We start from the raw sequence: 26,545 nt of genomic DNA, 5'->3' as shown, positions 1-26,545 counted from the left end.
TGGTGGGGATGGACTTAAATCATCTTGAAGGTCTTTTTCAACCTTCGTGATTCTATGGTGTCTGGAACTTCTGAAACTCTGGGACTCTCATTAATCTTCTGGAACTCTGTGGCTTGTTCTGGGTGTGTGTTTCCTCACCTCTCTCTTTTCTCACCGTCTCTGATAAAGCGTGGAGTACTACTGCACTTGCTTGAGCAGGAAGAAGAAAGGAATCATATCTGGACTTCGCTGCTGTGTAGGAGACGTCCAGCCGCCTGGTGCTGCCTTTAAGGTGGAAGGAAGCACCGTTTTCCTGCCGGAGTCCCGCAGCAGCCGATTGGCCGGCGGCAGCCTGCGTGCCGATGGCAGCCCTCCACCCTGACGCCCATCCGGGGCGGTCCGCTCGCTCCTCCGCCCACGGCGTTCTCTCCCCCCGCCGTCACCATGCACCGCTCACTCCGCGCCTTCCGCCGCCTGGGCCGCTGCACGGGGCTCCTGGCGCAGCAGCCCTCCACCGGCACAGCCGCCGCCAACGCCGTCCGCTGGGCCCCGCTGCGCGCCGCCATGGTGAGCACCGGGCCGGGCCGGGGTGCGTCGTGACCTCTACCGGGGCCAGCCGTCCTCTCCGCGGCTCCGCCCTCTCGGCTCTCGCGACCCTCCGCCGGCCGCGGGCTGCCTGGGGGCGCCGGGCCGGGCGTTCAGCCGCGGCGCTGCTCGCGGTGGGAGTGTGGCGCCGGCCGCGGTCCTGGGCTCGCCTCGCTGTTCGCCGCCTGCAGCGCGCGGCCTGCGGAGGCCCAGCGCCCGCGCTGCACAGACTGGTTGTTATCTTTAGCGCCCGCAGGGGACGGGATTTAATACGAGCGGGGCCCGGAGCTGCCCGAGCCTGGCAGCGAGCTGCTGTGGCACAGCTCTGGCGTGCGGAACTACTTCTAGAATAATCCGGAAAGGCTTGTGGGCTGCCCCCGAGACCGGTCTGTGATCTCAGAAAGACCTCCTGAATTATTTTTTTAAGGACTGCCCGTTGGCTGTTGGGCTGAAATATGAGGGGGGCTGCTTTGTTGTGTGTGGTTCAGTGTGGGAACAGAAATGCTATTCCATAAGGGACTCTGAAGCTGAAGGAGAACATTATAGAGTATGGGTGTCCAACCTTTTTCACTTGCCTGGGCTGCACTGAGTGAAGAGGAGTTGTATTGGGCCATGTAAAAGGTGTATAATTGAGTTAATATATATAAGTAACAAACATTGTTTAGCAGGGGGGTTGGAACTAGGTGATCTTAAAGGTCCCTTCCAACCCAAACCATTCTGTGATTCTGTGGCATGTATGTTTTAGATGGTGGCCTTCATGTGCTTGCTGAAGGCCCGATACCTACGCAAGACAGCAGTCTGGTGAGAAGTGCAGTACTGTGATCTTTGCTGGTCAGGAATACGACCCATGCTGCACGTAGGTGTTATTAATTGCTTGAGCTTAGATAACGGGAGAAGTTAGAGCAAAACGTCCTTCCAAGGATTCAGAGTTTAAACCACCCTCAAATTTTTATGGGAAAACTTTGTGTGTTTTTATTTCCAAGAGGACTTCCAAAAATGTACCATTTGGTATTTAAATAGGGGCAGGGGGAAATAACAAACCAAAGCTCACACTTCTTACAGTTTGCAGAGATTTTGTTGGCAGTTAGACTTAGTTTTGGAGCAATTTATGTTAGATACAATTAGGTGTGTATGTGGCCCTATAGTATAGCTATTGCATTGCCTTAACTCCAAGCTAAGTTGCACAAGCTGTTCCTGAAGAGTAAATAGCGGAATTTGGGTCTCAACTGATACTGTAAAGGAGAGCAGTTGAGTAAAAGTTCCATTTTCTGCCAGTTTTTAAGGACTGTTTCTGACATGCTAAAATAACAATTCTTTGAACTGAAATACTTACATCCAAAAGTTGCTACATCTCTATTCGGAATATAATTTTCCACAGGAAGCGTTATGGAAGCAGTTCTGTTTGAGTTTTTCTGGTGTGTGATGGTGCAATCCGTCCTAGCTGATCAGTACCCTGCAGCAAGGCAGAAGGACAGTTATGTTTGCCTAACCCTGTAAGCTTTGGACTATGGGTGCTTGGGATTTGATAGAGGCAGAGCACGCCTTGTCAAGAACCACTCTGGGTGTAAGGGAACAGGGACCCTCAACTCACAAAGGCAGTCGAGATGGTGAAGCCCAACTAAGGAGTGGGGAAACTTCTTTTTCACAGAAATGTGCAGACAGCGAGTTCTGCAAGACATTATGTTAGTCAGTCATGCTGAAGCCTCCAAGGCGTTTGCATTGATTTCTGTGGTGCCACATAGGAGGTTAACCCTGATTAATGCCTGGAGGAGTATCAGAAACTGGTGCCCATGTGTTCTTTTGTACAGATTTGTTTGGTCTAGTTTGCCTTTTTTTTTTTTTTTTTTACCTTTATTTAAGACATACAATGCTAATCATCGTTAGTTCTTGAGTATTCTATATAGATAGCTAATAGAGTTTAGTTTAGTTAATAGGGTTGAGAAACTAGTTTAGTTCATATGGATGAAAAAAAACCAACTATTTTTCAGTTACCTGTCGTTACTAATCAGCAAATGACATTGAGCTTGAAGCAGCTCACAACCCTGTTAATTTCTCTGGAGTCTGTGAAGATGTGTAATGTGTAATTTGCCAGGAAAGTAACTTCTTCAATATCAGAGTTTCACTGTTAAAAGGTATTTGTACTGGGGTACTGATCTCTCCTGGCTCCTATTTGTCTTTGTTTCACCATTGTTGACCCTGTAATTATGTAAGTGTGAGGAATCAGTTGTGCAACTGCTAGCTCTTTTTGTCTGAAAGGTTGCAGGCCATTTAACTTCTTCACGGGGTTTAAGCATGGATGCTTTCTATGATTGAACCACTGACCCTATTAAGAGCTGGGCATGGAATTGAACTGGTTCTGTTTATCCATCTCTATGGGAAAGTGTCCATTTACCAAAAGCAGGGATTTTAGAGACCAGTAGACTGGTGGATACCTGTGATGTGTTTTTCTTTAGCATGTATGTGAACATTACATGATGAAAATAGAGAGGTTTGAGGACTGTCAAAAAGGCATATTGACCTGTGCTCCGTGTAGTCTTTCTGTGGGGTCAGTGTCTGTGGGAAGGTCAAAAGCAAGTTGTGGGGAACAGGACAGCAATACAAGAGCTAACCTTTGCTGTATGTGGGCTGGGCTACATTTTCTTCTTGGTCACGCACGACGTCTGCACTGCAAGAGAGCCCTGAGCAAGTGGGACCGGTGTCTCTGCTGCATGGTTACTGGTGTATCCAACTGCGGAGCCTCTCCATCTGGCTGGGAGCACTGCTCAGGACAGTAAAATACTGGAATACTCCCACCTGCATCTTGCCACCTGCGTTGGTGTAGACATGGACAGACTGCTGGAGAGTTGCTGCTGCTGGAGGGGGTGTTCTGCACAAACTCAGCTGGGCTCCTCTCCAAGAAGTCCAAGACCCACAAAGTAAGGAGCAAGTAAAACTGATCAAGGAGAGAAACAGTGTGGCTTCAGCAGTGGACACCTAGGGGAGAGTAAGAACTGTGCAAACATATACGATACTTTCTTCTTTCACTTACACAGACTTCTCATTTTCAAATCAAGGAATTTCCCAAGTCTGTGGTTTCTCTGTGTAGTAACCCAGTTCAGATCTTTTTTTATGAATGCTTATCTTGTCTTTCCTGAACACTTGCAAACTTCTTGCATCCACAACGTCAGTTGGCAAGTAGTTCTGTCAGTCTGCGCCATGTGTGAAAAAATGCTTCCTTCTGCTTACCTTGAACCTGCCTCCTGCTACCCTAATGTTCTGGCTCATGTTTCTTGTACTGGAAGAGACAGTGAGCAGCTAGTACCTGCTGCCATTCTAGCAATGATTTACTGATCTTGTTTTTCCTTCAGCCCCCAAGTTGTCTCTTTCTGAACTACAAAGTCAGGCTTATAAAAGCTGTACCCCCACTTTGAGCAGTCTTACTGCCTTTCTTTGAGCTGTTTCTGAGAAAACCAAATCTACAGCTAGTATTCAAAATGTAAATGAACCATGATAACACCTCTCCTTTTAATAGGTCCCAACATTTGATTTACTTCTTTCCCCACATTGCATTGACTGATGCTTGATACTATCCCAGGGACACACAATTGGTGGTCATTGTTAGGCCACGGCCCATCATTGTGTACGTACTACTATGAAGCTGGGATTGTTTTTCTCCATCTATGATTAAGAATTCAAATAGTCTTTTTCCCCATCCTGAGGACTCTGTAAGAAGGTAACTTCTTCTTGTGGGGAAGGGTGAACATCCTTCTCGTAGCAAATTGGGGCTTTGCTGACAGAAGTGTGGGGAGAGAAAGAGTAAACTGCTTTTACTTGCTTCCTTTCCAGTCCTATAACCTGTGGAGCAGTATACGGATGTGATCATGTTGTCATAAGTGAATGTCTTGTGGTTTGTTGTTGTTATCGTGTGTGTTTTTTTGTGTTTTTTTTTTTTTAAAAGGCTTTACTTTTCTGTTGGTGTACATCACCTAAACTTAATTTACTTTTGACTATGTTAGGTAATAATGCATGCTACGTGTATATGTGATATGTAAGTACTGTTTTATATAAATATTGCACAAAATATACTTAGATACAGTTTCTTCATGTTGTACAACTACTCTGGTTGCAGAATCACAGAATATCCTGATTTGGAGGGGACACATAATGGTCATTGAGTCCAGCTCCTGGCTTCACACAGGACCACCCCAAATTCAAACCCTATGCCTGAGAGCATTGACCAGACGCTCCTTGAACTCCAGCAGCTTGGGGCTGTGCCCACTGCCCTGGACAGCTTGTTCATGCCCACTGCCCTCTGGTGCAGAACCTTTCTCTAACCCCCACCCGACCTTCCCTTGACACAGCTCCATGCCGTTACCTCTGGTCCTGTCACTGTCACCAGAGGGCAGAGCTCAGCGCTGCCCCTCCGCTGCATCTGCCATGAGGCCTCCCCTCAGCTCCTCTGCTCTGAGCTGAGCAAACCCAGGGATCTCAGCCGCTCCTCACATGTCTTCCTCTCTAGACCCTTCACCGTTTTTCTAGCTCTCCTTTGGATGCTCACCAATACTATTATGTCGTTTTTGTATTATGGCACTCAAAACTGTGCATACACAGTAGTGTATGTTCTTGGGCTTAAGGTGAGAACTCACAGTCAGTAGCTTAGTAGTGAATCACTCACTTGCTCCCTTCCAGTATTTAAATTCAGTCCCAAGTGCAGTGTGGATTTCAAATAGTTTCTCTTATGTTGCCTGGATGGATGTCGTGTGAACCATGTTAGTTCTTAAGTTTAGCTCTAACAACACAGCCATTCTCTATATTGTAAAATGAGTTACCAGTTCTTCAAAATAACGTGTCTTTCATCGAGATGATATGTTTTATGCAGTGAGCAGCTAAAGTCTGAAGACTCTTAGTGCTGCCTGTCACCAGTGGGTCTGCTAGGCTGCGTAGTATTTGTAGTTATGACTCTTGTAGCAAGACAGGTATTCAGACTAGAAGCATGTCAAAAGCTTGTAGATAAAATTAGAAAAATACTTCAGACTAGCTGTGTGTCTTTATTACCATTTTTTCCTCTTCTTGCACATTTTTTTCCTCAGTTGTCTCTCCTTTGAAGAAGAAGATGCTGTTTACTGGTGTTTGAAACATACATTTTTTCCTTTCCCACAGTCCACTCAAGAGTCTTTTAGGATAGAATATGATACCTTTGGTGAACTGAAGGTCCCAAGTGACAAATACTATGGTGCTCAGACTGTAAGATCTACGATGAACTTCAAGATTGGAGGTGTTTCGGAAAGGATGCCAGTAAGTAACTCAAGCCTGTGTCCATTTATTCTCTTCAAGTATGTTTTTGGACGAGTGAATACCTTTTCTTAATCTCTTCCTGGGAATACGGTCACCTTTGAATTTTCATTGAAATTAGAATTTTCATGGTGAGGTATTGCTTTTTATTGTGTTGTTATTTTTCAAAAAAAAGCAGGATGAATAGAGGTCTTTCATTTTTCTGAAGACCAATGGCTATGGATGGAATAATTTGAATGACTTTTACTGTCGTGTTACGTAGTTTGTTGTTGAAGATATTTAAGTGTAGAAAGTATTTAAGTGTATTGAGGGTACTTAAGTGTAGTAGGTTGATAAATTGCTTTTTCACCTGTAGATGTGATTAAAGCATGAGTGTACATAGACTGTGTCATTCTCTGTTTTTGAATGTACTGAAACATAAGCCAATCTGCCTTCAAAATTCTATTTTAGAAAGAAATCTAGTTCTTCTTTTCTGTTCATTTTAATACATGTAGTTGATTTTGATATATACAGCGTAACTGGACTTGGAAAGAAAGGGTGAGTTATGTATTGCTTTCTGTAATGCTTGGATAAATGTTACCTAGAATGGGAGGACAGATCATGTGCCGTGAACTGCTCTTCGGTTGCTTGGTTGGCTGTTGCTGTGTTTAAGACCAGAAAGGGTTTGATTTAGAAATAGATCTAAACCCATGCTATGTGTTCCTAAGTGTTCTTCATGAAAAAAAGATTACGTGTTTAAATTTACTCTTGTGTCTCAGGTTCAAGTTATAAGGGCCTTTGGCATCTTGAAGAGAGCAGCAGCTGAAGTAAATCAAGATTATGGTCTCGACCCAAAGATTGCTAATGCTATCGTAAAGGCAGCAGATGAGGTAGGAATGGACTGCTGAAAATACTAGAACTGTCACTGTATATTTGGTTAGCTTCTCATGGGAATACTGTTTGAGGGCTTGGGAGAGACGTCTTGCATTTCTTGAATTGTTAGTGCAAATCATTTATCATTAGAAAGCTTTATTTTTCAGGCTCAGAAATCTTTTACTTTGTTTTACATTTATGGACATAGAGTACAATGCTCTAACACATTTTGGTATTTATGTTACAAATAACAGAATGTAATTTTTCTTTGCTATTAGGGTTACTCATTACTTGCATAGTGTCTTTGGGATGACTTGTATCAAATAAATAGTTCAAAAAAGCCTAGGAAGAGAAGAGAATTTTGGTTCATACGCCTAATGTGAAGTTTGCCATTAAGCAACACTTTTGCTTTTTGGAAGTCTCCAGTCAGTTAAGCAATTGTATCCCTGTAACTTAATGACCATCTGCAGTCTGAATAGTTTCTCTGTTTCTGGTCTGTTTCCTCTTCAGACTTAGGACTGCTAGTCAATCTGTGCTTTTTTAAGTATCACTTTTAGAGCTAAAGAGGAGGTGATATGAGACACAAAAATATCTCCACTTTCTCAGGATAAATACCACCCAAATGCACAGTTGTGAATGAGCGATAACTAAGGTACGGTAATACTATTTGTGCTGCTTTGGATAAACAAACAGATATTTAGCTGGAATAATTGTTTTACAGACCTTTCTTTTCCTCAAAAGCTTTGAAATATTTCAGTATGTGCAGAAGCTGTGTCCTCTCTTTACCATCTGTAGTAGCATGAGTCTCAAGCCCCAAGAGCTTTGGAGAACTGCAGAATATAGCCAGTCTCTTCTACTTAGAGGTGGATTAGAGATTTTGGTGGCTAAAGGCTCCTTGCTTTAGATTTGTGAGTTCTGAAATCTGTTTGAGGCTTTCTTATTGCATTTTTAAAAATGCCTCCTCAGTGACATATCTGAAAAAAAAAAGAGAGATACAGCAAAGAACAAAGTTGCTTTTGAAAGTGAGCGCTCTGCCCCTGTATAAAATAGGAAATATCTAGCAAGACTTTTTCCTGAAAAGCATGATTCTGGGAGGACTGTGCTGTAAGCTGAAAATCTGGAGATGGAGATCTAACCTCAGAGTTGTGACAGCGGATCTCTTCTTTTGCATTCTAAGCTTTTCTGAGGTTGATATGCATGGGGCTGATACTTATGAGCACAGATTTTGAAATTATTACATCCTTAGAAAAATCTCAAAATGTGTAAAAGGTTCATCAGGGTCCAAAAAAAATGTGGATCAAAGAGGAGAATATTCATATTTGTTGCTTTGTCTTGACTTGAGATGGCAAGTGTCACAACCTACCAACAGAAGGTGTAAGTTGGTATAGACATCTGTAGCTGATCAGGATCTTCTTTTCATGGGTAATCTGCAAGTCAATCTGCAAATACATATGAATCTTTTTAGGACAATGTGATTCTCTTGTTGATATGCTCCATTTGTCTGTAATAAATTTAAGTATAGTTCAGGTATAGCAAGGATGGCCATGGCTCCTTTTTGGGCACCTCTCAATTTAAAGCTGTGTATGCCTAGGAAAACATGCCTTGTGGGAAAAAGGTGTTTAATAGTGAGAGCCATCTATCAACTCTTTTTGTTGATGTATTGACTGCAGGTGTCTGTAACATGTCTGGATCTTCCTTATGTGAAGTTTATTTCCGGAGAAATTTCAGAGTCCAGTTTTACAAATACCATGTACTGCATGTGCATGACAGCTGACTTTTGGCAAAAATGCCTCTTCTGGAAGATCATTTTCCACCAGGAATGACATTCTGAATGCCTCAAATTCAAATTGTTATGTAGTTCTTATCAGTGTTTATTATGAAACTGTGCATCTGTTGAGCTTATTTCCTAGGAGAAAGCAGTGCAGCCATGGTGATGAGACAGTTGTAACCAGATTAACAGTCAGAAAATGACACCCAGAGGATGATCGTGACTCAAGGAGACACACAGCACTGAATCAGTACCCTAAAGTACTGATTTAGAAGCTACTTAAGACATTTTCCTTCCCTGGGAGATGTTATTAACTGGAAGAAATAACTATGGAAGGGAGAACCAGCACTTACTACTCTTGCTCTCACCCAGGGAGATTAGAATCTGAATTGCTTTAAAATGTGGTAAATAAAGGATATTTTTGGAGCTATAAAATCATCTGCCATTTTCAGGAAAGAGAAGATATGACCTAAAAGACTTTGTTTTAATCTTTTATTCCTGTGACTGTAGTAAAAGGAAATTAAGTTATGTATTTCTCTGTGTTTTAGAATTTAGCATCTTCAGAAAGCATAGCGAACATTTTTTGCCCTTTTAATATTTGGTATAAACAACACTGAACTCTCATCTTAATTATTCTAGTGTAAATCTACCTATCATCTAATGATCTCTGTGAGTGTATAAACATAATGAAAAGCTCTTTGAATCATAGTTATTAAATCCTCAATTTTATGCTGCTTTTTTCTTTTTCTTCTGGTAGAACAAATCTTTTGTTTTTCCATTACAGGTAGCTGCAGGGAAATTAAATGATCACTTTCCACTGGTGGTGTGGCAGACTGGGTCTGGAACTCAAACCAATATGAATGTTAACGAAGTCATCAGCAATAGAGCCATTGAGATATTGGGAGGCAAACTGGGGAGCAAAATCCCAGTACATCCAAATGATCATGTTAATAAAAGTCAGGTAGTTATACTCATATTATACTTCTTTTAATTTTTTTTGAATTGTGAATTGTCTTACAGCCACTGTTTAGATTATTTTTGTATATGTTTATATAAAATATGGAATATATATAAATATATATATCGAAAAAATAGTTGCGTTTACAGCTTCAGCAACAATTTTCCAAGTTTCAGGTTTTTCAGATTAAATGGACTTTGAAAAGTTGGTCAGTATCAGTATGAGCTTTTTAGATTAAAAGGTCTCAGCTCATTTACAACAGATGAATTCGTACATGATATAGTGGGGCAGAGATGGCCTGGTGACAAACACTACTTCTGCAGGCAGTTATAAAACAGTTAAATATAGATCCAGTTTCTAGAGGTTGTATCCATGTAGCTCTTATCTCCCAAATACATTACATAAAGCATGTAGAAAGAATAATAAAGTGGCTAAGGTCCTGTAATTGGCAAGCAAAACAGCCATTTCATTATTTTTTTTTTACCCAGAGATCTTTGTAGATGTGTTTATTATATTTTGCTCTTAAAATTTTCTTCAGATTAGCTCAAGTTTGAGCCACCGAGTTGATTGTATCTCTGATCTTTTGTGCTTACTCAGAATCCTGGAAACTATGGAATTACCATTACAAAATCAATATTTTGGCCTTTTGAAGTCAGCTATAATTTTAAAACCCCAAATCCATTTGTTATCTGTATTTTGTAACTACTGTAGCAGTTTTTTTTTCCTCTTGTCCAGTGGTATATTAGCTTTCTGTGGATATAATTATAAGAAGTAGATTTTATTAATGAGGTGCTTGGTTGGAGTTCAGAAGATTTGATGATTTCTTCAGAGTGGCTTGTGGAACACTGCTAAGTTGCTTACTGTGTTCTCAATTTCTTCTTTATAAAATAAAGAGAATAAAGCCATGCATGTAAATCTTACAGGTATTATGGTGAGAAAACCCTGTAAATAAGTTTCTGAAACTTCCTTCACAGAGTTCAAATGACACTTTCCCAACAGCAATGCATATCGCAGCTGCCCAGGAAGTCAATGAGGTGTTGTTACCTGGACTGAGGAAGCTACAGAACGCACTAGAAGCAAAATCCAAAGAGTTTTCCCAAATCATAAAAATAGGACGCACTCATACACAAGATGCTGTTCCACTTACGCTTGGACAGGTAAAAAGTAGAAATACATATTTGTTTGGAGAAAAGTTGTAAATATATTGGAGCAAATGGGCAAATTTGAGGAGACCTAAATTAGTGTGAGATAAATTAGACAACTGGCTGAATCTCAGAGTATTTCCATCTTTTTTTGGAGTTCTGCTGCATGCTGTTCTCTAATAACTACAGTGTAAGTGTTGTTAATATTCTCCATATATGTTTTACATCTAACGACAGTAAGATATAAATGATTTCAAAATGATGTTTGATTACCAAGTAACGAAACTTATGTCTATTATACTGATATTAGGAGGAACAAGGTAGATTTAGGCTGTAATCTCTAAGTTTACAGAAATGAGATTTCAACAACATACAGAACCACAAAGTGTTTTGAATAAAAGTCTGAATGATACATGATCATATATGTATGAGAAATCATAGTTATTGTGTTGTCAGGTGTGGCTTAGGTTACCTTACTTGGTAAGGTATTAACTTTAACTGAACTGATAAAAAAATCTCTGTAAAATTTGTGTATCTTTTTTTCCCAAGAATGCACAGGTGGGCTTCTTACTAACTAAAATTAAGTGAATGAAGTCCAGGATCCATTTATCTAATTGCACCTTGAGTCTTTGTTGATGTAATCTGATTTACGTTGGATTCAGATTTTACAAAGTACATAAATGAGATAAAAGGCAAGAGAAAGATGCATTGTAATACACATTTTATATACTTAGGTGACTTTTATGTGTAGGTTGCCCCTGCTGTGTGAGCGTGCAAGTTTTCCCTCTTAATGGAAACATCTTTTAGCATCTTGGTGAGGTTCAATGCCATCAGTAAATGAGTACTGTTAAAAATCCAAATAATTCTACTTCCTTATTGCTGTGTTTTTCTTTTTATGCTTCATTCTTCTACAGGAATTTAGTGGATATGTGCAACAAATTAAATACGGCGTGGCTAGGATTGAGTCAACCATGCCAAGAGTATATCAGCTGGCGGCTGGTGGGACTGCAGTTGGCACAGGATTAAACACAAGAATCGGCTTTGCTGAGAAAGTTGCTGCTAAAGTGGCTGAACTGACAGGTGAGGAATGATATTTCAGAGTTATCGGTGAAGCAGTATATGTAACACATAGTCAAATCTGAACTAGAAGTTTAGTTTCCATATGCCTTCAAGTTCTTAAATTATATTTTAATAAAAAGCTTTCTGTTAATGCAGTATTAAGTAAGACTTATAATTAAGATTTTTCATGCAGCGTATTTTTCTAATAGTACTCAGTGCAGTGAGAGCGACTGCAATGAATAAGGCTTACTGGGGACATACAGTGTTTCAGACTTCTATTAATAGCCCAGCCATGGACTTCTGATCTCTGCTTCTCTGACTCTCTTGATCTTCAATTACTTGCCACAAAAGAAAGGGGGTGGGGGGGAGGAGAGAGGGAAAAAAAAACAACAAACTTCCCCAAAACCACTGATTTATCTCATGTGAAGGAGTAGAAGTTAGCTGTCTGGTTTCTGATGCTGTCTTTATAGATCTTAAAACTTAACTTACAGAGCCGTTGAGTTTTCTGATCTATAGACCAGTTCTTCTATGTCATAGTTTTAAAAATGCCCCCAAAATGAATGCATATGTATTTCACTTAAATATGTTGTAACTGCTTATCAGCAGTATTTTTGTATTAATAGATCTCTTTTTCACAGTCTAGTAGAAGGTTAAGATTTTCTTGTACCCTGTCAGGGAAGAAGTGATGTGGTAAACAACAGCTGCTGAGAAGCAGTAAAGGGCTTGTTTTGGTGCTTGGAGAAGCCATCAGTGTTGTAGGAAGCTGTCCCGTAGAATTATGGCATAGAATCACAGAATGGTTTGGGTTGGAAGTGACCTCAAAGACCATCTAGTTCCAAACCCCCTGCTGTGGGTTGCCCATCTTACACTTATTAGGTATGCCACATGTGAGGGTTGTACAAGTGTAAAACAAGTAGAGCAGACTTTTTAAATGTTCTTACATGGGAAATTCATTGGCAAAGACAAAATGGAAAGTTTGGAATGATCTTGGCATCTGTGAAATGCAGAAATGCATACAAATAGAATGGGAGGCAGTGTTTGGAAGGGACTGCAAAACACAGTAGGAATTCTGCTCTTCCTCTAGGAAATGAGATTATGCTCCTCTTGTTGTTTGAACTGGTAAAATAAGCTCTGAGCAGTAATTCTGTGGGGCAGAAGTTGAGCCCACATTCAGCATCTGTACTTGATGTCCACAACCACCAATAAAATTTTGCTGAGACTTTACTTGCAGGGCAGAATCCTGAAGAAATGTTTTTGATTATAGAACCTACGCTCAGATTGCAGATTTAATTAACATAAATAGAGCTGTTGCTTCCATTGCTCCTCTGCTTTTGCTGTTGCCAGCAGTTTCAGGCATCCTAAGTCTTAATGAGCTTTTGCATGTTCCGTCTGGCTTGTTTTTCTCTTCCAGTGCTAATGCTTGATGCATCCTTCTTCTTTAAGTCGCTAATTCCATTGTGATTACTTCTTATTTGTCCTAATGGCTGTGCTGTGCTGCAAAAACCCCTGTTTCTATAACTGAAAGAAAGCATCCTTGAAATGGAGAGTCTAAAGAGTCTAACAGGAATTAAGGGAACATGGATGCATTTGGGCTAACCTGCAAGAGATTACTGAAATTTATAAAGTATTGACGTGCATACTAAGCAAATTGCTGTGTTGCTTAGTATGCAATACAGCATGGAAACTTGAAATCCATAACTCTGCTTCTCAAATTTGGGTCAATGCTTAAATTTCACATTCTTCTCAATTCTAATGACTTCTATTGTGCCTTTTGTATTGAATTGAATCAGTTTAGGAAACACATTTTTGAGGAAAGGTCTATAGAAGAGAGATGAACTTAGTGTTACTAACATAATTTTATGTTAAGCTAACTATGCGTTTGGTTATCTGGTTTTCGTCTTCATGTAAGTGCCTAATAGGTTTCATATTTCCCACTGTCTGTGCAGGCTTGCCCTTTGTCACTGCTCCCAATAAATTTGAAGCCCTTGCAGCTCATGATGCTCTAGTCGAACTCAGCGGAGCTATGAACACAGTGGCATGTAGCCTGATGAAAATAGCTAATGATATTCGTTTCCTGGGATCTGGACCTCGCTCTGGACTGGGAGAACTCATCCTGCCTGAAAATGAACCAGGAAGCAGTATCATGCCAGGTACAGAGAAGCATTCAGAGGAAAATTTTCTGTTTCTTTTCCTTTGGACTACTAACTCTTTTAATGTCAGTAAATTTGTGACTGAACACTTCTGTAAGTTTTTCTTCTGTCACATTTTACCAAAATTTGTGTTCATAAAAATACTTGCTTGCACGACTGTGTGTTGGCAAGCACATGAAGGAGAGTAATACCTGTATGTATTTATTTTTCTCCTTGGCCAAGGCAGTGTATTAATTTTGTTACAAAATAATTTTAACAAGCTTGTCCTACTTTTCCTAAGTTAACTGAGATTTGGCACCGATTTACCAGACACGCTAACCTGCTTGAGTAAGGACAGATAACAATCTCTTGATTATTAAGGACTGTAGTAATTAACAGCTGCTTAGTTCATGCCCATTTGATCCTGCTCTCAAAAAATCAGCAGGCTGCTAAAGCAGCCAGTTGGGGGTGGCCTTCTTTAAAACTTTGTATTCTGCAAATTTTTCTTTCAAGAGAAGAGAATGTAACTGAAGGTTTTACATTTTGCAGAGAATGGGGAATAAATAAGACTAGATTAGTATAGTTAATTTAATATCATTTATGGAAATTATTTCTTTTTCTGTGGTGAACAGAAACAACGAGTAAAATGTTATGTCCTACAAAGTATCTTCTCGTGAATGTGATTTGGTAAATGAGAGAACAAATGATTGATTGATTGATTCCCTTAGTCTTTGGTAACGTTTTTCTCTCCTTTTCACAACTAGGAAAAGTGAATCCTACCCAGTGTGAAGCGGTTACCATGGTGGCAGCCCAGGTTATGGGAAACCACGTTGCTGTTACTGTAGGAGGTAGCAATGGGCACTTTGAGCTTAATGTTTTTAAGCCCATGATGGTAAGTTCAAAAAGTTGTAAAACATTTAGGACTTCTGAAGTTGTCGTTTGTACAGTCAGATAACTAGGTAAAGACTCAGTGAATATTTGGTCAGTACACTGCACTGGACAATCTGATAAAATGTCAAAAAGATGTTATTCTTTTGTATGGTAATTGTTATTCTGACAGGACAGTAGCAGTCTTTTTACATGAAGCTATCTTATGCTGATAAGCTTTTATCTTAAATATGTGTGCTCATTCTGCTGTTTCTCTGAATTTAATTTAAAACTGTCAAATTAATTGAATGTTGCATATCACCTGGTACTGAAATTTGGATGTTTTCTGACCAAGTCATAATTTTTTTTTCTTCCTTGTGTTATCTACTTTTTTTTTAATTAAACCCAAGAAAAAAAAAGGGAGAACTGAGAGAACAACAACAAAAAAACCCATCAGAAGATTGGAGAACTGTGTGTAAGATAAAGTAATACTGCAGAGGTTAGGGTAGGGATGATAGTTTTAAAAAGAATGAAGGTGACTTGTGGAAAATATGCTAATATTATATGGAAATAAAAGGAAAGCTGTAGAATTTCTGTCATTTTGTTAGAGATAAGAGGCACAGGGGAAGCAGGATGCCGTATGTTATTTTTCTACACTGCCTATACTTGCTGATACTGCTTTTTTAATTAGTTAGAAATTAATGAAATAGTTTTTCCCCCATCTGAACAAACTTCTAAGCATATAGCACCTGGTTTTGAAGCTACTACATCCTGCCCCACACCTTCCAATAAATCATATTGAACAACTAAGAGATGTAACAAGCAGAACATTAATTCTGATAGACAAATAAAAAAAAAGGAAAAATAAGTGGTATGTTATGGATTGTCAAAGCAGAGGGCTAATACCAGACATTGCTGTACTTTATATTATAAGATGTTTTCTTACTGGTATCTGGTGATGGAGGAGTGACTGTGAATTAAATACCTTCATTCATTTTTCACTTGGTATTTGTGCACTGTTGTAACAAAACATCTTTACATACTGTGGTCTCTAGGAAAGAGTTCATCCCTGAAATGATTCTCAGAAAATTATTTTAAATGGGAGTAACTGAGCTTAGCTGGCAGCAGGAAGAGGGTGCATTATTTTATGTACCATTTTACTGCAAATTAAAGAAGTAAATTTGGGGGAAAGAGGGACACCACTTATGAACAACTGTGCCCGATTGTGGAGCTACTAATGTATGAATGCAATAGTTGGTATTTTTTTCTTTTTTCTTTTTTTTTTTTTAGATTAAGAATGTTTTGAACTCTGCAAGACTTCTTGGAGATGTTTGTGTTTCTTTCACTGACAACTGTGTTGTTGGAATCCAAGCCAATACAGATAGGATCAACAAACTAATGAGTGAATCTCTGATGTTGGTAACAGCACTTAATCCACATATAGGTAGGTTCAAAGCTCAGAAACTTCGCAAAACATTACACTTATGTACTTTTCAGTAACATTATTTTGCACACATTATTTATATCATCACAATGTTAGGAAATGATGTTCTGGGCCAGGCCAAAAGTGAGTTTCCTGTAACATCACCAGTTTTACTGTTATTGGTGATAAAGGTATGTCTTGCTTTTGCAGTACCGAAACAGCGCGTTAAAGAATTCTGAACAGAAAAGAGATTGAGAGAATTTGTGCACCTGTCGTCCTGATTTGACTTCTGATACTAACAAAAAGTGAAGCACCGAAATACTAGGTTTTCTTTTAGAGGAGAAAGTTACATAAAACTTTTGTGTAGTCTGACTTTAAGACTTATATCAAGACCGCTTTAAGTAAGGAGTTTGTATGATACATTTAGTGCATAGTTACTGCAAATTAAATAGTTATAGCAACACCTAGCAAATTAATCATCAAAAAACAGAGTGTCTTACTTTTTTCTCATCTCTAAAAAAATCTTCTGAAGCTGAAAATGGCTACATGGTTTCTCTTTGTTTGCTACAGGGTATGATAAAGCAGCTAAGATCGCCAAAACTGCACACAAAGAAGGGACAACGTTAAAAGAAGCTGCTATAAAGTTGGGATTCCTCACATCAGAGCAGTTTGACCAGTGGGTGAAGCCTAAGGATATGTTAGGTCCTCAGTAATGTCTTAAAATGAAACACCTGCAAAAAACCAACCAACCAAACAGACAAAAAAAAAAAAAACAACACAAAAAAGTGTTCTTAACTTAAAAATAAAATAAAACAGCTATGATACGCTTTTGTTTCACTCGTGTTTTTGTGATATTATTTTTTAGCATAAGCGGTATCTGATGTGTTAAGATCAACTGATCTTATGAGGAAGATTCTACTGCTTTTTTTTTAATATGAGAAACTAACTAAAATTTCAGTGTTGTTGTAACTTAAAAGGTGTTCTTCCAGGAGGGCGCAGCAATTTCAAGAAGTTAGAATCATAGAATGGTTTGGGTTGGAAGGGACCTTTAGGATCATGTAGTTCCACCCCCCTGCTATAGGCGGGGACACCTCCCTCTAGACCAGGTTGCTCAAAACCCCATCCAGCCTGGCCTTGAATGCTTCCAGGGAAGGGAAAAAAGGGAAAAGCTGATGCAAGGCCAACATGATCTATTTACGGTTACACAGTATGTGCTGAGGGAGAGAACATCGTAGTATACTGTAGAGATGCATGGCTGTAGATGCATCTTATTTCATTTGAATACTTAAAACTATTGGAGCCTGCCTTGTACTAGGTACCGATGTTAACTGGAATCTTGGTGTGTTAAAAAGTAAGTCTTAGAACTAATGTATAGATTAGCTCATAGGTACTCCAGCTCCTCCCACAAAACTCATGATTCCTTCCTTTCCAGCTTCAGTGCTGAGAAACATGTTTTAAAGTTGCTTTCCAAATATTTTATTGGGTTAGTTGACCAATGTATTAATTGATTTTAATGGAATCACTAAAATCATGCTAAATCATGTGATGATCCACTTTTTATGAAAAGGCATTTATTTTTCGCTACAGCCTTAATTCTATCCTGCAGCTTTCTGGATGTTTTGTATTGGAGAACAATATCCAGCCTTTCATGCCAAGCCCTGAATAAGAATTTAGAACAAGTGCAGGTCGGATACCGCCTATGGCTTCAATCCACTCGAAATCATGACTCCTGCCAGAACGACCTTAGCGCGGCATCACTAGCGCCGTGCCCCTTTAAATGGGCTCTGCGTAACACCGCCCACCCTCCGCACAGCCAATGGCAGCTCGCCGGCGTCCCCGGGAGACCGGAAGTGCTGGTGCTCCGCTGTGCAAACGCTTCCGCCTTTACCAGCGCGCAGGCGCGGAGCGGGTGCTGTGTTTCCGGGCCGGTGCGATCGTTGTTGCCGCCGCCGAGCCGCAGGCCTACCGCCGCCATGAACCGTTTCTTCGGCAAGGCGAAGCCCAAGGCGCCCCCACCCAGCCTCACCGACTGCATCGGGACGGTGGGTCCGCGGCCCCGGGGGAGGGGGTGTGCGGGCGGGGGTCACGCGGGCTGAGGGCGGTGGGAAGCACTGGGGAACGCGGCCAGGCGCTTGGTGGTGTCAACTGGGATGTGCCGATCCGGGGCTGTCCGAGCGCTGCCTGCACCACGGTCAGCTTCCATTGTTACCACAGTGTGCTTAGCTGGGGGTCCGGAATGCCGGAACCCACCTGACGGACTGCCGTTAACGACTCCGTTTCTCGTGTTGGCAATGTAAGCTGAAGACTGGGAAGTCTCGCAGCAACCAACTTTGTATTTGTCTGCGATTTTTCAGGGCTGATTTAGCCACTTCTAAGTTAACGTACCTTCCATAACGTTGACAGAACTCCTATAACAAAAGCGGCCTGATTTAGGTATGCCAGCAGGCTGTCTTCCACTCGGAGTTTGTTTAATCCCAGTGGATTTTTGGATTACGGAGAATCATAATTGAAGCAGCTTCTTTGATAGACAGTGCCAAGAATTGAGGACTTTTCTCCTAGAAGGATGATAAACACCACAGCTCACTGGGAACTGCAAGCTCTTGTGACCTTTTTCTAGTTGCCTGTATTTATTACATTCTCTGAAAATGCAGTTGTGTGAGACAGCATCTTAACCAAAGATTGGAGTTTCAGGTTTATTGTACGTCTGTGGTGACTTGGCCACCAACCACAGAATCATAAAACTGTTTGAGTTGGAGGGGAGTGTTTTTTAAGGTGTGAAATCAGGAGCCTGCATTGGTCAGCTGCTTAGTGCTGGCTTCAAGCACTCTGTTTGGTATGAGGAAGTCTGTAAGACAAGTCACAGTGTCATTCCTGAGCTCCATCTTAGCTTTTACCTGTTTTGTCAACGTCAGTTTCTGTGCTTGGAACTAAAATTTATGGCTGGAGATGTTCAAGGCCAGGTTGGAGGGGGCCCTGGGCAGCCTGAGCTGGTGGGTGGCAGCCCTGCCCATGGCAGGGGGTTGGAACTAGGTGATCTTTAAGGTCCCTTCCAACCCAAGCCATTCTGTGCTTTTTTGGCTGCTTTGTGTATTAGTAAGTATGGAGAGAAATGTATTTCCCATTCCAAGTTTGTGAATGAACTTGTCCTTTCCATTTACATGAAGTGAACCATCGGTTTGGTAAAATACTTGCTCTGTTTTTGGCCTTTTCCTAATATTTAAGAATCTAGAAAGTAGAGTACAGGTCCTTCTAAGGGACTAGAGAGCTCAAATGCAATTAAAAAAAATACTACTGAAAAGCGTGGTATGAGATATTTTGGGGGAAAAAACCCCCACCAACACTATTTCTTTAGAATGTTAAATTCAATAGTTTGGAGACTCGGTGCTGTTTCTGTATTGTTGTTGACCTTAGATATGTTTCACTGCACCTTTTGAAAGAGTGGAATTGCTTTGTAAAATCTCTTATAAAAAAGGAAAATAAATAAATAAAAAAGGAAAATAGATAATGTTAAGCAGTGATTACGCCTACCTTTGGGATGTTCTTTCCTGTGTATACAAAAGTCGTATGACTGACCCCAAGAAAGACAGCATACAGTATGCCTTTTTTTTCTGCAGTGATAGGATAGGCATCACATTAGGACATCTAAGCAACTGAAGGGTTCTGAATTCAAGGAGCTGATTATGTGGCTACTCTGACTGAAAACAATTTACTGAAACCCAGGAAGCACTTCTCCCTACTTTTCTGTGGTGTCTGGCTACTGCCAGATTTTTTGAGCTGGTTGTGCAGTGCCCTCCTTCTCCCCTCTTGCTCTCCCCATTTCTGCTTGCTCTCTTGCTGTGCCTCTAGTGTTTGCCTCAACGTTGCACCCAGCAGCAGATTCTTATTGTCCTCGCTGGCTTAGCAGTCAGATGACTCAAAGCTGTCATGAGGCTGGTAGGAGGGATACAGTTCCTACTGTGGCTTTGGTGTTCTTTTTTACTTTTCCTTCTTTGGAAAATATACTCCAGATTAATGTATGTATGTTTGTTTGTTTTTTTTAAAGAAGTAAGCAGGAAACATGGCCTAAACCAAAAGGCTAGCAATTGTGGTAGCATTATTGACATTCAGACATGTATGTAATGTATATATTTCTGTGTTGCAGTAAACTGTCATTTTGCTTAAAAGGTATTTGAGATACAAAAAAGTGAACGTGGTTTAAACTGGATGCCCTTCTGTTCCCCTTTTTCTGGACTGAGGAACCAGCACACCATACCTAATTTTGCACAAGCAGGGATGCTGTGTGTGCATGGTACTCAGTTTATTTTAGAAGCTTACATCCTGTGTAGTGTGTGTAATTTTCATGTAGGTGATAGATCAGAGAGAGCCTGCCTCCATTTCCTGCTTGCACTGACTGAGAATCGCTAGAGCCTCTTATCTACGTAGCTGATTTGCCCCCGTGCAGGAGGCTGGGTGCGCTCCAACATGCGCTTAGCTCATTAAGATCCTGAGGAGGTGCTAGACTTTCTTTCTATAAGATTTTAATAATCACAGATGGCTTATTTTCTTGCTAATGAGTAAAATGCTTGGTATAAAAGAATCTTAATACACATCTTTCCATGCCAGATGTGCCCGGGCAGTTGAATCTCTCGTGTGTGGAATATTCCTATCAAATGTCCTGCTCAGAATGCCTCTGGCAAATGTAGGCTGCTGCCGTGGAACAGAGGCTTAAAAGGATCATCAAGACACCAAAGTGAATATCGGAATAATTACACGTTTGACCACATTGATAGCAAGACAGAATTGTAAATTTTCACTGCTTGCTCTCAGATTACAATTGGAATATGATCATATTCAATGCCCTCGGGAGGCTTCTTGGATGGTAGTCCGTGTTGAAGAAGGAGGCCTTGTTTTTGTGACACTATATGTGCTGTTAATAGCATCTACAGCCATGTTCAATTATGTAGAATCATCTTGAACCCTCTTATGCAGTAGGCTGAAAATATTTCCATAAGGACAGATATGATACACACGTTGCACCAGGACTTTGGGGGCTGGAGAACTCTTAGGCGTCATGCAGCTGCTCAGGATTTGGAGCGAAGTGCAGTAAGAGCTTGGAGTACTGCCATGCAGACCTGCTGTTTCCTGGCTTCCTTTGCAGGGAGGGATGGGGAAAGTGTCTGCGACACAAAAGTTTGAGCTTGTTAAATGTTGTCAGTAATCCAAGTATCAAAGAGCTATCTCCTGAAGGGTTCATGTTCTCAGCTCACCAAAGGTAAACTTCTAGCCTTGCTGAACGCATCCCTGTCCATTTTGTGTTTCCCTCTTACCTACCAGCATGGTGCACCTACATTTTTCTGTTTCAGTTTAGTCCCTGGCTCTGTACATGATCAGAAATGGCCTGAACAGAGATTGTGACTTGATAGGGTATGCAAGGAAGCATCTCAAAGTGGTGAGAATGTGTTACAAGGGCAGAGCTTGCTGAAACCTTAGAGTATTTCTTGTGCTCCTTGTAGAAGGTGATTCTGCTTTCACATTCTCTAGTAAGTGTAAACTACTCACAAAATCCTAAGTGAAAAAACAATTTATTTGGTAGCATATTCAGACTAAGGCTCTTCTTTCCTGAACAGTAGTTGAATAAAATACTAATAAGTGGTTTGTGTGGTCTTTTTTGTGTGTCATGTATTAAAGGTGGATAGCAGAGCTGAGTCAATTGACAAGAAAATTGCCAGGCTCGATGCTGAACTGGTGAAATATAAGGATCAAATGAAGAAGATGAGAGAGGGGCCTGCGAAGGTAACAAGCTTCTGTGGGATTTAAGCAGGAGAGGATGTGACTCGCATAGCTTGTCATGTAATGGAGTGATTTAGCCTGTTCTTCAGGTTCTTAGAAATGCATCTTGTCTTACTGATGGGATGTGAGAACTTGCAGGATTATCTTTATTCCAAATCATCTCTTAGGCACATGTCTTTGAATGGTATTTTAATTGTTTTTTAATTTTTCCGAAGTGTATTGTAATTCGCCCATCAGAAGTAACTCCCATGCCTCCCTTCTTCCTTTTGTTACCTGAATCAAATCTGCTCGAGGCTGTTCTGTTTACCTGCCTAAAGAAAAAGATCTGTGCAGTTCAGAAAGGGAGTAGGAATGCCCAGTTTGGAAAGGGATGGACGGGTAAACTAAAGAGTATCTAATGATAAATGTATCAAATGTTTATTTAGTAATAAACATGTCTAATATAAATGGTACTGATAAAATAGTATTGTGCAGGATTATTTGCTGCTGACTGTTAAGATATGATGATGAAAGATAGTTCTGTTATTTAAATCTGACTTTCTATTCTACTTACGGAAAAAAAAAATCAAAACCCAGAAATTAGGAAAGTATTTGCTATTAGAAGCATCACATACAAGCCTATTTTGTTGCTCATTAATGCAGGATGAACTCTAAATGTGACTACTGTCAAACTGTGCATTAGTAACTGGGGACTCGCAGAAAGTTTAAGTTCAGTACCTTAGGCTTAAACAATGTAATGTGAAGTCAAGTAAAATACTTTGCCTAATAGATGGATATTGTGTCTTCCAGAATACAGTAAAACAGAAAGCGCTGAGAGTGTTAAAGCAGAAACGAATGTAAGTTTAAACCTTTTTCATTTGGCATCACTGAAAGGCTGTTTTGTTGAAGGGGAGTGGCATGCTTCTATTTTTCTTTTCAGTACTCTTGCTTCTGAGCATTCTTAAAAGAGAAATGCTGAGCAAGCTAGTCAGCCCTTCAAAACCATATTACAGATTTTCTGTCAGCATAGTTGTGCCTAATTTGTATGTTAGTGTATAAATTTGGACTGGGATAAGCTGACATAAATCTGCTAATCACTAAAGACACAAAGGCTTCTGAACTCTCTTTCTAAAAGAGATAAAACTTATTTTATATTGATTACTATAAATTGTGTACTTTCTGATCTTGCTTTGGTTTACTGAAAATTTACCTGTTGGGTGTGGACACCCCTTAGGACTTGAGCAAATTCTGCCCACGTAATTCTATCTATGCAAAAAAATAAGGATGAGTGTAGTAGGCAGTCCCGTGGTTCAGCCTAGACTAGTATACGGGCTTGGAAAGTGTCCAGAAACAAATAAAATGGAAAGAATGTTGGAATATGGTCTATGTTTGAGCATACTTCACTGGAATATATTACTGCCCTGAATAACAAGTCTTTATGTTCAACCTGATGTACTTTACATTCTTGACTGGGTAGTACTTTAGCTTTGAGAACTATTATTTCTTTAAAATCTTTTCTTCTTTTTTTGGAGAGTTAGATGTAAGTTTCTTTTTCCCACTCTATTCCCACCGCTCCTCCCTGCCCCAGCAAAACTCCATTGCAGAGCCTTTGTAGATTGGATAACCTGCATCTCTTCCATTCTGTTTACAGCATTAGTAAGTGATGGTGTTCATCTCCATCTTACAGTGATTCAGATTTTCATGATAACCTCACCATTGCCGTTGGTTAAAAAAGAAGCTTAATTCAGAAGTAGCTTTATCAACTTTTTCAGGTTTTTTTTTTTTTGGTGGCAATAAATAGTGGTGTTTCAACACTGTTATTTGCATCATTTTCAACAGGTATGAACAACAGCGGGATAATCTAGCACAGCAGTCTTTTAATATGGAGCAAGCTAATTACACCATTCAGGCACTGAAGGATACAAAAACAACGGTACCAGTACCTTAGTCTCACATTTATTTAATTTTGTGTATTGCTACATCAGATACAAGCATGTTATTTGACTCTATTCTAGGTTGATGCAATGAAACTGGGAGTGAAAGAAATGAAGAAAGCTTACAAGCAAGTCAAAATTGATCAAATTGAGGTGAGCTTACTATAGTTAAATTAGTAAAGAATAGAAATGGTGCACTGAAATAATGAGTGAATTATATAACTTAAAGGTAAGCTGCTTCGGCTTACATGAGTTTGCCTTTTTTTTTTTTTTTTTTCATGGGACCACCATCTTAATTCCTTCCTTACTTCTCTGGTACCACAGTTGTTGTCCTTCTACTGATTGTTGTTTCTTTGCTGGGTTCACCTGTAATCTCTCCTTTCCTTTCCTTTGCACTTCAGCATAAATATTGGTGAATATTTCCTGCTGTAGCTTCTTTGGCCTCCTTTTCTCTCCTTATGTTGCTTCTCTTACATGCAGATTTGTTCTTCGCTCCCTCTACTTCATACTAGTGCCAGGCTTAAAAAATAAATGCTTTCAAATGATCTGTGTGACCTGGCCCTGTCTTTAGAAAACGCAGCTTAAAAACATTAGAACTTTAAATATAATTTCAAGTATGCTGTACTTAAACTCTTCTCAAATGCCAGCATTGAATTCCTCTAAGCTCCCTTTCTCATGCTGGTTTTATTTCTAGTCTACATTGTAAACCTTTAGACAAGTATTGCCTCCTTACTTGTACCTAAGTACAGTGCTATAGGTATGCTAATATATCTCCTCAATTTTGCTGTGGCACAGCTTAGGCTAGTCCTTAGATCTACTGTTTCCTGCTTTTCAAGAGAACGCCGGGCTCTGGTTAATTTATTAGAGGCTTTCAGTTCACCCTGAAGAATATTAATTGTCATACTTTGTGTGGCTGAATTGCCACCCCACACTCCCCATTAAAACAGAAAAACAAGATTTTGCAAAGATGTTGTTGCAGGGTTCCTCTTTTTCTGCCTGATACATTATTTACTACAATTCTAATAGTAATCAAGACCATGCTGTTGTACTGAATGCACGCATCTTGACTTTTATTAATGCTGCTTCAAAAACTGATTTATGCAGTAAAAAAAAATTCTTCTGTGTGCTAGAATTATTAAACAATTGATTAAGCTCTAATTAGTTTAACTAAAACTATTGCATGTGGACTGTTGAAATTGTTTGTTGCTCCAGGACATACAAGATCAGTTGGAGGATATGATGGAAGAAGCCAATGAAGTCCAGGAAGCACTGAGTCGTAGCTACGGAACACCAGAGATCGATGAAGATGATTTGGAAGCAGGTGAGGAAGGTGGAGGTGGAAGTACAGTCATATCTTAATTTCACTGGCCAAATACTGAAAAGTCTTGAGAAAATAGAACCACAGAAAACTCCACTCCAGCATAAAAGCTGCATTTCCTATGAGTGCAGTAATAAAAAGACAGACCTGAAAGGGGTACTGATGAGATACTTCAGTGAAAAAAAGAATGTTATCTTTGAGTGTGAGCAAGTCTTTGTGTATTCCTAATTAGTGGCTAAATAAGGGACATCAGCATGAGTGTAAGCATTCAGTATGAATTGTGTTTCTCTTTAAGAACATTTTTTTTTTCTTTTGCAAAAGGATTTCCTTGCCTAATTTTTCAAACAAAATAATTAAATTTCAGAACTGGATGCGTTAGGTGATGAGCTTTTAGCTGATGAAGACAATTCTTACTTAGATGAAGCTGCTTCTGCTCCAGCAATTCCAGAGGGCACTCCTGTTGACACAAAAAACAAAGTGAGTCCTTTCCTCCTTGGAAGCCAGTTACTTTTTGTTGTTGTTAATCAAATTTACGTGGGTTGCTTGATTTTGAATCTTTAATATTTTGGACAAAAATGGTACTTAATGCCTTGTTTTGAATGCTGCGTCTATATTATACTTCAGAGAGCTAAAATGTCATTTTATAAGTGCTGTCTAACACTGCAAGTAAAACTTAAGCATACCATTACAGCTCTCAGTGTAGTTATTCTTAAAAATAGAAGAAAATATTTTGCCTATTTGCTTTTGGGGCTTTACTGTACCTTACTACTGAGAGTGCTTTTATTTTGATCCCACTGATGTCACAGTGACAATTAGAGATGTATTGCTTTATAAAAAAAGAAACTTTTGCAATATATTATACGGATGGAGAATTATTAACCCACTCATTCAGATTTCTTTCTTTCATACAGGATGGTGTACTGGTGGATGAATTTGGATTGCCAAAGATTCCTGCAACATAAATGCTTCAAAAGCACAATGTATATAATGAACTCCACTTTACAAATCAAGACTTTTTTTTTGTAAATCCTGGACAACTTGTCCTTCCAGTGCAACCTTAATATCACTACATCCTAGAATGCAGTATGGCTGGTGATGGTCTTTCTTTGAAGAAAGTTGTTCTACTACTGACTTTTCTATTAATGGAAAAATGTGGCACAGTTTCCTTCAGCGGAAGCAGTCAGTCTAAAAGTTTTTGATTTCTTGTGTCTTACGGACAAAATAATATGTAAAGAATAGTGGTGGCTGTTTATAGTGGAGGTTTGCTTTGATTTTGTATTGTTTCTCTTTCTTGAAACTAAGATTGTATGTTGCTGCTTTTTCTCTGTAAAATACCTCCCTTATTGCTATACTTATTTGATAAAAAGTCGAAAACATTTTTAAATTACTTCAGTTTGGAGACTTTTATGCTATTGTACTTGTAACCTTCTTGAAAGCTGTATCAAATAAGGTTGTCATTAACTTTATGTATTCCACTTAGACATAAAATCACTTAGATGAGACTTTTGTGTG

General features: G+C 39.8%; 2 protein-coding genes across 3 annotated transcripts; both read left to right on the top strand.

The window, feature by feature from the left end:
• Positions 365-16,860, top strand: FH (fumarate hydratase). 2 transcript variants are annotated; one of them, XM_021386106.1, is made up of 10 exons: positions 365-546; positions 5,704-5,838; positions 6,594-6,704; positions 9,240-9,416; positions 10,388-10,570; positions 11,470-11,635; positions 13,561-13,764; positions 14,508-14,635; positions 15,901-16,054; positions 16,604-16,860. In XM_021386106.1, the coding sequence occupies exons 1-10, from the start codon at positions 424-426 to the stop codon at positions 16,744-16,746; spliced, it is 1,524 nt and encodes a 507-aa protein (XP_021241781.1). In that variant the 5' UTR covers positions 365-423; the 3' UTR covers positions 16,747-16,860. The 2 variants fall into 2 exon arrangements, with proteins under 2 accessions (XP_021241781.1, XP_021241782.1); XM_021386107.1 differs by lacking the exon at positions 365-546 and adding an exon at positions 2,432-3,547.
• CHMP5 (charged multivesicular body protein 5) lies at positions 17,701-26,535 on the top strand. Its single transcript, XM_021388505.1, has 8 exons — positions 17,701-18,075; positions 21,701-21,805; positions 22,592-22,638; positions 23,621-23,714; positions 23,797-23,868; positions 24,928-25,036; positions 25,398-25,510; positions 25,945-26,535. The coding sequence occupies exons 1-8, from the start codon at positions 18,007-18,009 to the stop codon at positions 25,993-25,995; spliced, it is 660 nt and encodes a 219-aa protein (XP_021244180.1). The 5' UTR covers positions 17,701-18,006; the 3' UTR covers positions 25,996-26,535.

Source organism: Numida meleagris, chromosome 2 (assembly GCF_002078875.1).
Source record: "Numida meleagris isolate 19003 breed g44 Domestic line chromosome 2, NumMel1.0, whole genome shotgun sequence".
Taxonomy (NCBI): Eukaryota; Metazoa; Chordata; class Aves; order Galliformes; family Numididae; genus Numida; species Numida meleagris.
The sequence above is the reverse complement of the archived record's forward strand: the minus strand, read 5'-3'. Positions and strand labels throughout refer to the sequence as shown.